General features: G+C 36.8%; 3 protein-coding genes across 3 annotated transcripts; 1 reads left to right on the forward strand and 2 right to left on the reverse strand.

Moving 5' to 3' along the window:
• Positions 1-226: 226 nt before the first annotated feature.
• LOC113506590 (actin-like) lies at positions 227-839 on the reverse strand. Its single transcript, XM_026889426.1, has one exon. It carries the CDS (start codon positions 794-796, stop codon positions 398-400), a length of 399 nt encoding a protein of 132 aa, XP_026745227.1. The 5' UTR covers positions 797-839; the 3' UTR covers positions 227-397.
• Positions 840-2,236: 1,397 nt separating this feature from the next.
• LOC113506591 (trypsin-like) lies at positions 2,237-3,942 on the forward strand. Its single transcript, XM_026889427.1, has one exon. It carries the CDS (start codon positions 2,758-2,760, stop codon positions 3,625-3,627), a length of 870 nt encoding a protein of 289 aa, XP_026745228.1. The 5' UTR covers positions 2,237-2,757; the 3' UTR covers positions 3,628-3,942.
• A 2,363-nt stretch (positions 3,943-6,305) lies between these two features.
• Positions 6,306-12,478, reverse strand: LOC113506592 (actin-105-like). The gene is made up of 5 exons (XM_026889428.1): positions 12,272-12,478; positions 8,622-8,852; positions 8,107-8,398; positions 7,357-7,586; positions 6,306-6,630 (listed from the first exon to the last, which is right to left on the reverse strand). Exons 1-5 carry the CDS (start codon positions 12,379-12,381, stop codon positions 6,363-6,365), a joined length of 1,131 nt encoding a protein of 376 aa, XP_026745229.1. The 5' UTR covers positions 12,382-12,478; the 3' UTR covers positions 6,306-6,362.
• Between the last annotated feature and the right edge of the window lie 1,316 nt (positions 12,479-13,794).

Consider the following 13,794-nt stretch of genomic DNA (forward strand, 5'->3'; position numbering starts at 1 on the left):
AACAGCTAGTAACTACATATTGTGCAAACAACAAGCAGTTTTAAAATAGAGAGCCTTAAATCCATCATTTTTGTGGTTGATCAGTTAAGTTAAACCAGTACTTCAGTTCTTTTGACGTTACTTCAACTGGTAATGTCCGCGTGGAAGAGTTTATTAGAAGCCACTATCAGTTCAAAACATTCGAGATTTTGCGTTTACACCTCTATAATACCTGGATTCTGATTCGTATGTTTTTATTTGATTAGCGAAAAGAAACAGTCCTACTGATTATAATAAATCGTAATAGCACATGTTCATAGTACGACCTGTGACGTTTGTCCGTATTAATACATACAAGTGCGTTGCAGCTGTTTTTGAACAAATGTTGTATAAATTACTTATTCGTCTACGTGTTTCGTCAACAAAACATTACTATCCAACTATGGGTGACAAGGAACGTAAATTCATACTTGTCTTTCCAACTAGTGGCCGGGGCACAGGACAGCATGACGCATCGGTCTTCGGGCGCCGCTTTTAGCTCTCTGTAGAAGATGTGATGCCAGATTCGCTCCATGTTGTCCCAATGCACGATCTTACCACTTTCCACGGGACAACTAAGGTCCAGGACGTCTGATCTTGCGACGGCAGCGTCTCCGATGAGCACTTCATAGTGGCTTTTCCCGTATGTCCCGTTCAGATACTTTGGTCTCCCCACCACAGACCTGAATATGGAGACTGGGTGATTGTCGCACGCGAACCCCGCTTTAACATAATAACTGCCATTGTCAATCACAATCACGGGCTTTGTGAACGGCATTCTCGATTTCTGACGTTATTATCACGACAGTCAATACACATGACAGCGGCTGTGACAGTAGTGTATGAGTAAAGGAGGTTGTAAACAATTAAACCTTTTAAATTGGGTCGTCCAAATACGAGTGTTTTGACACTGTATTTAGGAGAGAATTTCACTGGAATTTATAATCTTGGCTTAACCTTAAGCCGAAATTAACAGAGTTTTGATGTTAAGCTAATACGTTACCTGGAAGTTTAAGTTGTGAGATAAAAACGGGTCCGGGTTTCATGTAAACCATGCTGTTAGCGGTGTTAAAATATTATATTAGAACCGCTAACAGCATGGTTTCAACTTAATTTTTCTATATTTAAAATATTAATATTCTCAATATAATTTAAATAGGAACATAGATTATATTGTCTAGTTGCAGATAATCAAAAAAAGTGTAAAAAAAATCGGTAAAGCCGTTTCGGAGGAGTACGGTAACTAACATCGTGACACGGGAATTTTATAAATATATTAGAAGATTGTGTAAAGTACCTATGAATTTAGGAATATGTTAGCATGATTATCAGTCATGTAGTACTCATAATACGAGCTTTGCTTTGTTCAAGACTAGATAGCGTGTGTGCGATGATGGTACATGCATCATCAACCATTTGTTATAGGATCAGAAGGCCAAAAGAAAAATATTTTAAACAGAAAAGAAATTCGAAGTCACAATTTTACAATTATGAATGCTTGTCCTGAGTCTGGGTGTCTTTGAGCATGTACACATTCAAAAATCGTCAGACAGATTTCAGAGAAATTAATGTTACTTACTTATATCGATTCAATATCTTGCGTGACGAAATAAAAAAAAACGTTATCAATACTTTTTGAAATTTGACTCACGGACTATAAAGATTCATATTATAATACTAATCTGTATAGGCCTTCATAAAATATTGAATACGTATTGTTTTATTTCATTACACGAGATTTTATTTAATTTTAGCGAAACCCCGGGCGATGCAATTAACGATTCAATTGCTTAAAAAAGACAGCATCGCTCGAAGGCGGGTTAAAGAAATGGAGGTATGTCCGACAATTACTTATAACCAATGTGACGCAGAAGAGCTGAAGAAAATCAGTAATTATAAAGGGGGCTGTTAATGTTGTCAGAAACATTCTTGGCTGGCTTGAATATGTAACGTGGCCGACCGTTTCGGTTATTATACAAAGACGTGCTGACACATGCGCTCGGGAAATTACCCTGGATTGTGATACCTACATGCTTCTAAACATGCCACGAGGCGGACAGACTAAAGGAACTTACGACGGTATACACAAAACGTTTCTGCGGAGCCCAGTTGCGGTTCAGGAGCCACCGCGTAGATACCTCTTAACATTTACGTCCTTGTTACTCTTTTCAGGGACATAAATACTACAATGAAAAATGCAAAAGTCTTTCACGGGGCACAGTTAAAGCAAAGTATGAAAATCGTAATAAGAAATAAAGAAAATTAGCAACCATAGCTACCGCTAGAATGACTTTGTTTAAATGGTGATTACAGTTTCATCTTAATATAAATAGGTATTTTCTAGTTTTAGAAAGACTTTTAGAACGAAAATATAAACATACAGAAAAAAACACGTATACATTGTTAGTGTTCAGTCTAACCAACGACTTTTTATGTATACGGGTGGCAATAATACATCTGTTACAATTTTAATAGAATGTGTTTACTGGGGGACATAATAATGCTCAAGTGTTTCAAGAAATTATATAAATCCTCATACAGGTAGGTACATTAAACAAAGCAAGCAATTCAGTGAATCATAAAAATTTACAACATATCGAACGGAATTGGAAAATTTACGACATCAAGTACTTACCTTACTCACTTGAAATCGTAAGCGAATTGGAGCATTTCGCATTTGTAATTTATATTCCTCGGTAGTGAATTCTATAAAGGACACTTTGATAGAACTCGGATAATATGCCGGTAGCAAAGTTGTTGAAATTAATTTCGTTTGTTTACTTAATTTGTGGACCTATTATCCATACCAAGAATGTTAAGCGAAATTTATTAAAAAAAGAACAACATCTCAATAAAAGCGAACATATAAGCAGAGTCTTCGCGGGTCGCGACCTAGCGGTGGGAGAGTACCCTTTTGTGATAGTATATATAATTTTGCAAAAAGAAACTGGCATCAATAAGAGATTTTGTACAGGCACTATGATCACGGCGACCTGGAGTATCACCGCCGCGCACTGTAATGAGAACTTCATTGACGACTCTGGTAATGTTTTAAAAAAGTATGTCGCTTACGATAACTTCACGGAGTCACCATACATTACGGGACTCTATGTACCCATTATGGAAACATTCAATCATCCTGCATACAAAGACTTGGTCCATGCTAACGGACAAGTAACGTTTATGATACACGACATAGCTTTATTTCGATCTGAAAATGTCCCTGTGAAGGCACACGCCGTCTTATTAGCAGCCGATTACTCAACGTTGATTGGATTACCCGTAGTGTATGTTGGTGGGGGTAGGAAGTTCCTTTGGGTTTTCAACAAACTTAATCCACAACCACTGCAACTTGGTGAAGCAACAATCATTAATTGTGATGAAATTATGAAAAAAGTGTCAAAACATACCATATGCCTCGCGCCGAAGTGCTCGAAGACCTATCAGACGAATTTGTACGGAGACTCCGGGGGTCCGCTTATATATGATGGTAAGGTCATAGGAGTTGCTTCGAGTGCAAAACTTTGCAAGATAGCGAAAATGGCCTATACCCCTGTGAGTCCATATTTAGAGTGGATATACCGTGTAGTGAATGGCAAGAAGTCGTAAAGTATTATATTTGGTGAATTTCGGCTTGTATTTAGCTAGAAACCTCTTGTTTAGGAATAAATCGTGTTTTAAGATAAAAATCTATTTATTGCCTTCAAAACCTTCTTAAATACATGTATGAACATACATATTATCGATTGATATCAATCATCGAACTCTCTACCATCAAACGGATACACATTCTCCAGTACAATCTATCAATGTATCAACACAATAATCTAAACAAGCGGTATGCTATTTAAATCCTGATCGCTAATTTTGTGGAATAATGTATTTATCATCACTACATATTATAAAACAGAAGCGCTTTTTCTGTCCCTATTTCCCCTTGACTACTTAAATCTTCGAAACTACTCAACGGATTTTGATGCGGTTTTTTTAATAGATCAAGTGATTCATGAGAACGGTTTTTAAGTTTAATCTATGCATAATTTAGTAGAAGAACATAGTCAATTTTAGAGGTTTCAAATGTATTAACTATTTTTTTTAACGCTGGCTTAACCGCACGAGATACATCAAAATAATGTTCTACAATATTGTACACCATAAAGAGGTCCACAAAAAATTCTCAGACATCATATGTCTATCTTTAAAGATTGACTCACAATAACCATTCTTTTGGTTATTAATTTTATTCCAAAACAAAATATTTTTGCAAAGCTGTTTTTGTTGAGATGGTACTTATCCTTACCAAATTAACGCAACGCACCCTTGAAAAGTCGCTTAGCGCGTATTACAAGTTATAGAACATACAAGTTATAGGGTCAAAAGTGGCGCCAGGTGGTCCATTTAGGCTCGTCGCTGACTAGCCGGTTTCTTTCTTTGAACTTGGCTTGACTAGCTGCCGAAAGTCAAGAAACATTTACTGGCTTCACTTGCCCAGTGCGCGTCCGCCTTAAGCCGCCTAATAAATGGCCGCGATCTGCCATGGCTCCCAATAGCCGATACATTTTATTCTTAGCACGAACCGCGATATATTTGTGTAGCTCCTCTAATTTTTTAGTCTCGCCACTCTTTTCGTCTCAAATGCAAAATCAAAGTTTTTATTTCAACCGAGTGTTTTTCACTTCAAAACAGATTTATGTCTGTCTAGTTACACAGTTTCAAAATGCCCATTCATATGAAGTCTCATCAGCATCACTCGCCGCACCATCTCTGATATATAATCTCTGTCTACGTGTATATAGGTATAATAGATATGATGGCTGGATACAAGAAGTAAAAATCTATTTAGTTACTGAGATAGTGACAAGAATAGGAGACTGGACTTTCTCTGAAGATCTGAGATAAAACTCTTTAGGTAGGATATTGGTATACACCGTAATTTTTTAGTCGTCTTACAAAAGCAGCCCAGTTCATGTATCCAATGACTAGAACACGTTCATGATAAAAAAATAGGTATTTATGAGATTTGAAAAAAAAAAATGCTATTTTTATTCAATATTATGATGCAATTCGTTTTTTAGAAACACAGCTCTGTTGCGAGCGCGGTCTGGGCCTTGTAACAATGGCGAGGGGCGCGGGCGGCAGCAAATTTATCATTTTTAAGAGTATATTTCAGATTTCTCTTGTTTGATTTTCTTCGTACTTATTATCTTAGTTGATGATAAAAAAATAATAATCGGGGGTATTTTACGTCGGATACATGAACTGGGCTGCTTTTGTAAGACGACTAAAATATCACCGTGTATAGGTATTTGCTTTAAGCGTTTCCTTCACAAACTTCTTAATATCACCTTTATCTTTTAACAAACATGGGACCAGTTTACATCGCCATGACAGAAAATAACGATTGGAATGTGTCTGCTGTTTTTATGCTATTCACTTACTAAGATAACGACTCGCCTCGAGGGCTTATTATAATTATTAAGGCTCATTAATATTTCAATTACACATAGTTCCATTAGAACGTAATCAAATACGTTCAGCTCAAACTCATGACGCATTACCGTAAATTTAATTTATATCATTATCAATTAATTCATGTATGAAATATTGAAATCGATTTAATGTTTGTAACCATTTAATTTTCTATTTGTGGGAATAGTAATAACTGTGAGCTCATTGAATATTAAAGCTTAATTATAACAGAGTTATATTTGTATTTCATTATTGAAATAAATTAGTATCTAAACAGTCGATGATTTAATCGCTCCCTTTAAAACAAGGTTTCTAGACATGTTTCATGTGTCGAAAAAGAATGTTGTTCAAACACATACATTTGAAGTTTCCCGTTCATTTTCTATTCGATAACAATTTCCCATTGAACATTGGCAATTTGTTTTGGTCTAACTGCCGCACTCAAAAATTTCCCTAAATCTACATCTTTCAAAGTCGTTACGGGTAGTCAGAAGCTAGAAAGTCTAACAACCAGTCTTAGAGTATCGTGTAGCCCAGGTAACTGGATTGAGGAGGTCAGATAGGCAGTCGCTCCTTTGAAAACACATTTACTTCTTTTAATTCACTTTAGCATCTGAAGATTTGTACGAGAAGTTAACATAGTTAATAAATACGACTAGACCTAATGCATGCTTTATTTATCTCTAATTAGTCGTGCAATTAGAATTGAAAGCTACTCGGAATGTACCTTGTACTATTGATATTGTGACAACTGTTGATAAACCTACAAAAAGTGGTTTCTTTGGTTTACGCGAATGTTAGATGATAAATGAAACTACTTTTACCGTCACCCGTATTTTATCTCTAGTGAACAACCTCAAGCGTAACAAGTACAATTAAAAGAACTTATATTTAACTCTCGTGGATCCCGAGTCCTCGTACTCATCCCTGGTTAACCAGAATCCCTTGAGGTTGGGTAGCGAGGCTAGGATGGAGCCCCCCACCCACGCCGCGAAGTGCCTCTTGGACAGCGCGTCAACCCGCGCAGTCACGTCCAACAGGTTCACCTTCACCCGATGAGTGAGCTCCTTCGAAAAGCGGTCTACCAGACCAGTGATCATGCTCGACCCCCCCGAGAACACAATGTTGTTGTAGAATATGCCTCTGAAAAATTAAACTCTTTTATTTGATCTACTAACCATGATAAAAGGAACATTGATTGAGGCTCGCACTTCAACATTAGAATGATAAGAGATAAGTTAAGGCTTATGCTGTTATTAATTTTTTTGACTATTCCTGCTGTAAGGAACTTAATCCTTGTGCCGCAGGGATTTAAAAAAAAAAATAACCACGTGCACAAAGCCACCCAGATTCAAAACAAGCATTCGTGGATCACACTAATGCTTGTCCTATGCGGGGACCCAACCCGCGATAAGTCGCGCTCAGTGGGTTTGGCGTTGTGATCTCAACCATTCGTTTATCCGCACAATGTTGACAGTCAGATCTTATGAGTAGTCGATGCGGTTCTATAGGAATAGTCTTGTCTAAATAATTTGATACGTTATTTAAATTCAATTTTTGATAAGCAAAAATGTACGTAGAGAATCGCTACACGTAATTTTTTCACCTAACTTAGTACCTACTCAACAAAAAAAAGAGTGCGTGTTACCGTCATATGCGGTTGAAGTAATATTTTTTTCAAAGATTTCTGATTGATTGCTTCATAAACTATCTAATGACAAAATAAAAAATTAATTAAAAACCGGGTGTTTCGTTGCAGTCGTTCAGTTGCCTCCTAAGGAAGCTTTACTTCAAAAAAATTCCATATTGAAATTTCATTCAGCTGGTGCTCACAATGAGTTCTACTCAATGTAAATGTTTTGTAATCACCTGTACTCGATATCACAGAGATCGATGCTCCTGCATATAGTATCAGTAATGTTCCTGCACTTGAGTCCTGCTAGCTCAGGATTGAACAGGACTTCGGGGCACTGGAACCTCTCCTCTCCGATGAGGATATGCTGGCCGTCTGGCAGCTGGTACTTCACCTTTCCCTCTCCGTAGCCAGCGGTGTTCGCCAACTCTTTTTCGTAATCTTGAGATATGTAGCATATCTTTTTCTGTAACAGTCATTTGACAAACTTCTTTATGTACTGTATTTTATTATTTTTCTGTTTCTTATTTTTGTTTCTGTAATATGTAATTAGATCAATTATGTGTTCTAAATAATGTTTTCATACGATTAAATTGAAAGACCAAATTTAAACGACAGCGCGGTCCAAAGAATATTGAAAGGACCGAAATAAACAAGAGATGAAAAACCTCCTTTTTTATAAACATTCGAAAATTTACTGCAGTCAGGGAATCACGATTCACATTTGAAATTTCATTTGAAATTTTTTAGTTATGTGTAGTATATATTAGTGTTAATTGATTTATTAGTTTAATTGAGCCACACACCATGACTGCCAATATTGACGACTTCTCCTTTCGCGGGTCTGCTGGCAGAGATTTCTTAAGAAATAAGCAGTACCCTTGTACATCATTTATATTTATGTTATGTTACTTTTAAGACCTCTTGTGTGTGTACATAAATTATTAAATAAATAAATAATTTGTCAGCCTCATGAACGTTCTTACTTTAATCTGATCCAACACGTCGAGTTCAAACGGCGTAGTAAACGAATACCCGGTCTTGAAGAACAGGCTCTGCAGTCTCTCGGTCAGCATCTTCCCGGATATTGGTGACGTGACCGTGGCATACTTCAAAGGAAATCCCTCGAAGACAGGAGCCGCATAGGAGCAAGAGTACCCGTTCTCCCAAACGATACCCGAAGTCCTACCACTTGCATGGAGAACGAGAGCCGGAGATTTCGCTATGTAGAGGCTCTCGATAGCAAACGATTCGAATAGAATTTCTGCCATTCTCTCCCTGAAATCATCGTAAAATTAGTTAAGCAATCAGCCCCTAGAACAAGTTCTTTAACCTGACGTTGTGTTTGAACATCTGTTATTTTATAAGTCAACGGGTCAGACTTGTTAGTGCCACACCACAAACATAGTTATCAAAACCTTTAATAATGGCTTGTATAAAAATACCTTTATAGTTCATTTTTGATTAGATATAAAGAAGGTTACATGCAATTATTTCTTACTTGTAGCCGGGAGGTAGAAGCGGATGAACCGCATGCATGACTTTCGAGGTTTCAGGCGGCACATGCAGCTCCCTGTAGAACACGTAATGCCAGAGCTTCTCCATCTCGTCCCAGTTCTGAATGTGGCCATCCCGCACCGGCCACACCAGGTTGGAGACACCGCGCTTCTTGATCGCTTCGGTGCCGCAGAAGATTTGGGGAATGCCGTCAATTAGTCCTTCGCGACGGAATCTGGAGAGCACGTTTTTTGAATAAGTTGATTGATGATTAATCATGGTGGTAGTGAGGTTTATCGGTTGGCTATTGTTGATAAAGGATAAAGGGCATACCCTAGAAATATTTGCCAGTATAAAATGGTGTTTCAAATAGAGGTGATGATGGGTTGTAAAAATTAAAAATAATAATTAAGTTGTCAATTTATCAGTTATATAATCTTAGTTAAACAATAAAAAGATATTACTCAGTTTTTTTGGCTTTTTCCAAAGTCAAAAAAACTAATCGACTTTAAAAATCTTCGAAACACGCGGACGAAGTCACTGACAGCAGTTAATTTATTATAATTTGATCACTTTTTGGTAGCAAGACAAAAAAAGAAATCGTATTACATCCATTATTATACATTAAATTCCAAAAGATGCAGAGGAAAAGACAATCAATTTGTTCGCGAAGCAAGAAATTACACAAACACAGAAAAAAAAGATAACTTGTCCTGGATGAGAATCGAACCCACGACTTTCGGTATAGCAGTCAGAGTCACAACCAATGGGCCAGTCGAATGTTGGTCGCGTTTTTAGAAATAAATCCTGCCCCTGATCTTTTTGTTTTCGTGTTGAATTTCCGGGGCTAGTAGAGTAAGGGAAAAGAGAGCGCAGGCCGAAAAAAGTCAAAACATTTTACGTGACTAGTGGTCGAACACACAAAAATACTGAACGAAATCCCAACCATCATACATAAACTCCATGTAAAAACTTCGAAAAGCTCCCCACCGAAGTTCATTGCGAATTCTAACAAAGTAACAACTGTTGAAACCCGCCCCAACTTGATTCCGTTCGAAAGTTGGGACTACGTTTGTTCATCACTCTCATTCAGGCGATACGCAAATAGACAGCGCCTCATCCGATGGAGGTCGCTTTAACTTTCGATGGCCGTTGAGATTTGTAAAGCGAGTTAAAACAATAGAGTGATCTCAGTGAAATGGTCAAGCATTCAATCAATTGCTAGGCTCTTGGATCGCATACTAGGACCTTAGCGTAGACCATTATAAATATATTGGTATGGAAAAGTTCAAACGTGTGAAGTGTGAAGTGTAGTATGTCGTTGACTTGTTATATTGAATGAATTTGCTTATATTAAATGAGAACAATAAAAAAACTGAAATATAAATAAAAAATCAATAAAAGAGGAAGGAGTGTCGTTATAAAGGCCTTTGAAGGCCTTTTCCAAGTTGATCTGCTAAGAGTGAAAAATGGCACTAAAACTATTAAACAGGCAAGCTGATTTGACCTTGCACAAAGGATTTAAATCATAATAAAATATAGTTATAATATAGATTGGATTTTCAATCATCTACAAGCCACGGCCAATTGCATTTGAATCGAAAGATAATAAACGTGTTTTCAAAACATGGTTTAGTCATCTCGAGGATATTCGAAAACTCGCATTTACTTTACTTTTTACGGCTACGAACGACCAAAAACTTTGATCAAAAGCTAGCTAGCTATTTAATATTTGCTCCGCAAACATAACTGAGCCAGTTTTTGTGTCGTATTGAAATAAAAGGCCAAGTTACAGCTGCGAATGTTCCCAGGCAATAAAAATAGAGCAAAACAACCATCGCGGTGAGCGAGCAATGAATTATGTTTTTCTCTCCTCCATTTTTATCCATTGTTAGGTTTTTTTTTACTTTTATCTCGTAACTCCATAAGTGGATTTCTGTAAATTAGGTTCATTTTTGCTATGACAATAATGTTTCAATTTTTTTAAAAAGTAGGTACAAATACCTACAAACCTCCTGTACTAATACCAAATACATATGTTTAAATACCTTGTTTGTATGAAATTTCAGAGTATATGAATGCATGTTTTTTTTCGTTTTAAACACGATTTTCTTAAAAAGTTTTGTTCCGAATTGTCTCAGTTCAAGTATATTTTTATTATATTCGGAAACCTACACAAGTGCGGCAGTTTGAGTGTTTTCTTAACTTGAATGCAAAGTTTTCCAAGAAAAATGCACAAGCGTTGCATAAAGTGATTCTTATTGTAACCCAACTGGGGCCAGAAGAGACGCATGGAGTGTGCAGTTGTCATTAGAGTTTTCCTCAATGATACTGCCTTTTCTTTACGAGTTAAGTACTTAAGAGGTTCCGCCATCTTGATACTTTGTACTGGACTAAAAATAATAAGATGAATGCTCAGCTGTTTGTCCGTCTTTCCTTCAGTCTAACCCCAGGCTGTATCTATAGCTCTTTTGTAGATGGCAGCCGTTTTTATTTCTCAGTTATTTAAAAGCTGTTTTTTTATGTAACTAATCTGTACGGAACACCATCTAGTGAATTTTCACATTTTTTTACTGTTAGTCTTCAGGGCCAGGTCACTAGATGAGTTTTTTCAAAATACACGCAATAGTAAAAATATATTCATATCGGACTTCAGAAAGACCATCTATCACTCAGGAGTTCGTCAAAAATAAATTCTTCCCAAAGTGGAGTCCCACAAAGTAAACAAATTCCTCAGATTTGCAAAGTTCCGCGACCGGCAAGTTCTGACGAAAATAAAAACTGGTTTCCATCACGCGAAGTATCGCGGAACTCGCGCTGAGATCGTTCTGACCGTAATACCGAAACATTTCGGGAAAACCCACGGAATGTTGAAGAATTTTTAACTAGCCGCGAACAATAATTGTTTGAATGTTTCGTTTATTTATAACCAAGTATCTTTTTCGCCGGTGCAGATGTTGGGAACTATGGTACGCTATTCCAAAAATCAACATGCATGTTTCTATTTTATTTATGTATACAAAAGTTTCAAAATATTAAAATTTTGATAATTAAAGCAGACTAGAAATAAAAGTAAAATAGAGGCAACAGTTTGTAAAATATCAAATAAAAACGTATAGGTATGAATTATTTTTAATCTAGATTGTAGACATGAATAAATATATTTAGGAACAATCAATAAACAAATTTAAAGGAGAGATGTGTTTTTACCCTTCTCTTAATGACTTAAATTGCTCCACAACCAAACTGCATGCAGGGAAAAGGAATGAGAAAAGTAGTCATCTTCAAACACGCCATCTTTATTGCACTATATCTTCTAATATATAAAATTCCCGTGTCACGATGTTAGTTACCGTACTCCTCGGAAACGGCAATTTTGACCAAATTTTATATGCGTATTCAGTAAGTCTGAGAATCGATTAACATCTATTTTTCATACCCCTAAGTGTTAAAGGTTGCTTACACTAAAAAATATATTTTATTTATTGGACGAAATTGTTTGTTTTTTTTTTATACAATGTGGCATTAAAAATACGTACAACTAGAAAAAAAAATATTCGGCAAAACAACGTTTGCTAGGTCAGCTAGTGTTATATAGATCTCTCTTTTGTGCCTAGAACCCGTAGAACCGGTCTATATGCTCCCAGTACTCACCTGCCCACAGTAGTAGGTATCACTGTCCTTGGAAACGATTCTGCCGCAAAACCCGCCTTCAAGTTCTGAGACCCAGCATCCATTACCACACACAGACCTTCTTCAAACATTTTATATCTAATTTAAATAATCTAATTAAATTCAATAAGCGAGTCAATGATTAAATTTTCAGTTTTGACATATCTCAGCCGTCGGGATTTTTTATTATACACGATCAATTTTGAATTGAAGCAATATCTTCATTTCCACAATGTTACATCGCATTCGAAAATAAACCTTAAAGTGCATCGAAACTAGATTGCTTTTCTACTAGCGAGGCAATGTTGACTTATCATATTAATAGCTGAGAACACTTCAATTAACGTAACCGCTAAAAAATACATCACCGGCCCATCATACAGCCTAGTAGAAAATTTATGAACAAACAAACATCAACAACATCATATAATCTTGACTTTCTGGAGTTAACTATAATATGAGCTTTTTGATATAAATGGAAAAAAAGATAATAGAGACAAAATTATTTAATAATCACAATTAGGAATTCTACAAGTCATTCCATACTTTAGCGCGTTTTCTCATTTATTAGTTTTGTTTTAAACGACTCCCGTCCTGACAAATTTAATCATTGAGTCGCGGGGGACCCACAAACACTAAAGTTACATACACAAAGACACCCAGACTCAAGACAAGCATTTGTGTATCCCATTAGCGCTGAAATCGATACACATGACACTTACAGTAGATTTGGTTTAACATCAATCAATTGACTCTCCTTTTCTACAGCCAGCAGCAACAGTTTTAACAAGTTGTAGCGAAAGTTGCGATTTCTGATCCGGGATCTTCAAGAGGACGTAATCTGTCCTCAAAGACATCAAAAGCATATTCCACCGGTTTCTAAGGAGCTTGTGTGCAGTTCTTTGAGGCATTACTTGGATTCGTGTTTACTATGCTGTCGGGGAAGCTCGCTTGGTCGGCTAAGCTACGTTTAACAGAACGGTTCACACCCCTCAAGTGTTTTGCTTTGGTATACAGTGTTTGGCTGTGTACACGGAGAATGTTCGTGCCTACAATAGTATGTATAGGTCTATCGGTATAGTATACTTGTACCCAACAATTTTCATCGTTCAAGCATGAGGTTATCTAAAATCCCCTTTTTTTCTCGTGGTTTATGAACGACTTAATGTCTGAGATTGAAAACGTAGTAGTACGACCGATGTATTTTTTCACCGTTTCAAGCATTAAATTTATTTAAGTTTTTGTGTTATTCGTGGGTTTTCTGTTGTGACCTCTACCCGCCAGTTATCCTTGCAATAAACCCTCAGTCAGAGTCTTTAACTTTCGACTTTGTCCACAGTTCTGGTCTGCCTTCGTCCCGTGCGCCACTCAGAACAAGGACGCCGTGCAGCTGACCTTGGAACAAATCGACGTCATCAAACGCCTCGTCGAGAAGTACCCGCATGACTTGACCTTCGCTACTTCAGTCACAGGTAAATTTATATTTAAGTAATTTGTTTAAAGAA

Source organism: Trichoplusia ni, assembly GCF_003590095.1.
Source record: "Trichoplusia ni isolate ovarian cell line Hi5 chromosome 20 unlocalized genomic scaffold, tn1 tig00002116_group19, whole genome shotgun sequence".
Lineage (NCBI taxonomy): Eukaryota > Metazoa > Arthropoda > Insecta > Lepidoptera > Noctuidae > Trichoplusia > Trichoplusia ni.

Bases quoted from the DNA above. Each gene is read 5' to 3' on its own strand.
- LOC113506590 (XM_026889426.1), bottom strand. From the start codon at position 796: ATGCCGTTCACAAAGCCCGTGATTGTGATTGACAATGGCAGTTATTAT.
- LOC113506592 (XM_026889428.1), bottom strand. From the start codon at position 12,381: ATGTTTGAAGAAGGTCTGTGTGTGGTAATGGATGCTGGGTCTCAGAAC. The intron at 7,587-8,106 runs GTAAGAACGTTC...TGACTGTTACAG, and splicing joins ACGTGTTGGATCAGATTAAA to AAAAAGATATGCTACATATC. The intron at 6,631-7,356 runs GTGATTACAAAA...TTAATTTTTCAG, and splicing joins CTCTGTGATATCGAGTACAG to AGGCATATTCTACAACAACA.
- LOC113506591 (XM_026889427.1), top strand. From the start codon at position 2,758: ATGCCGGTAGCAAAGTTGTTGAAATTAATTTCGTTTGTTTACTTAATT.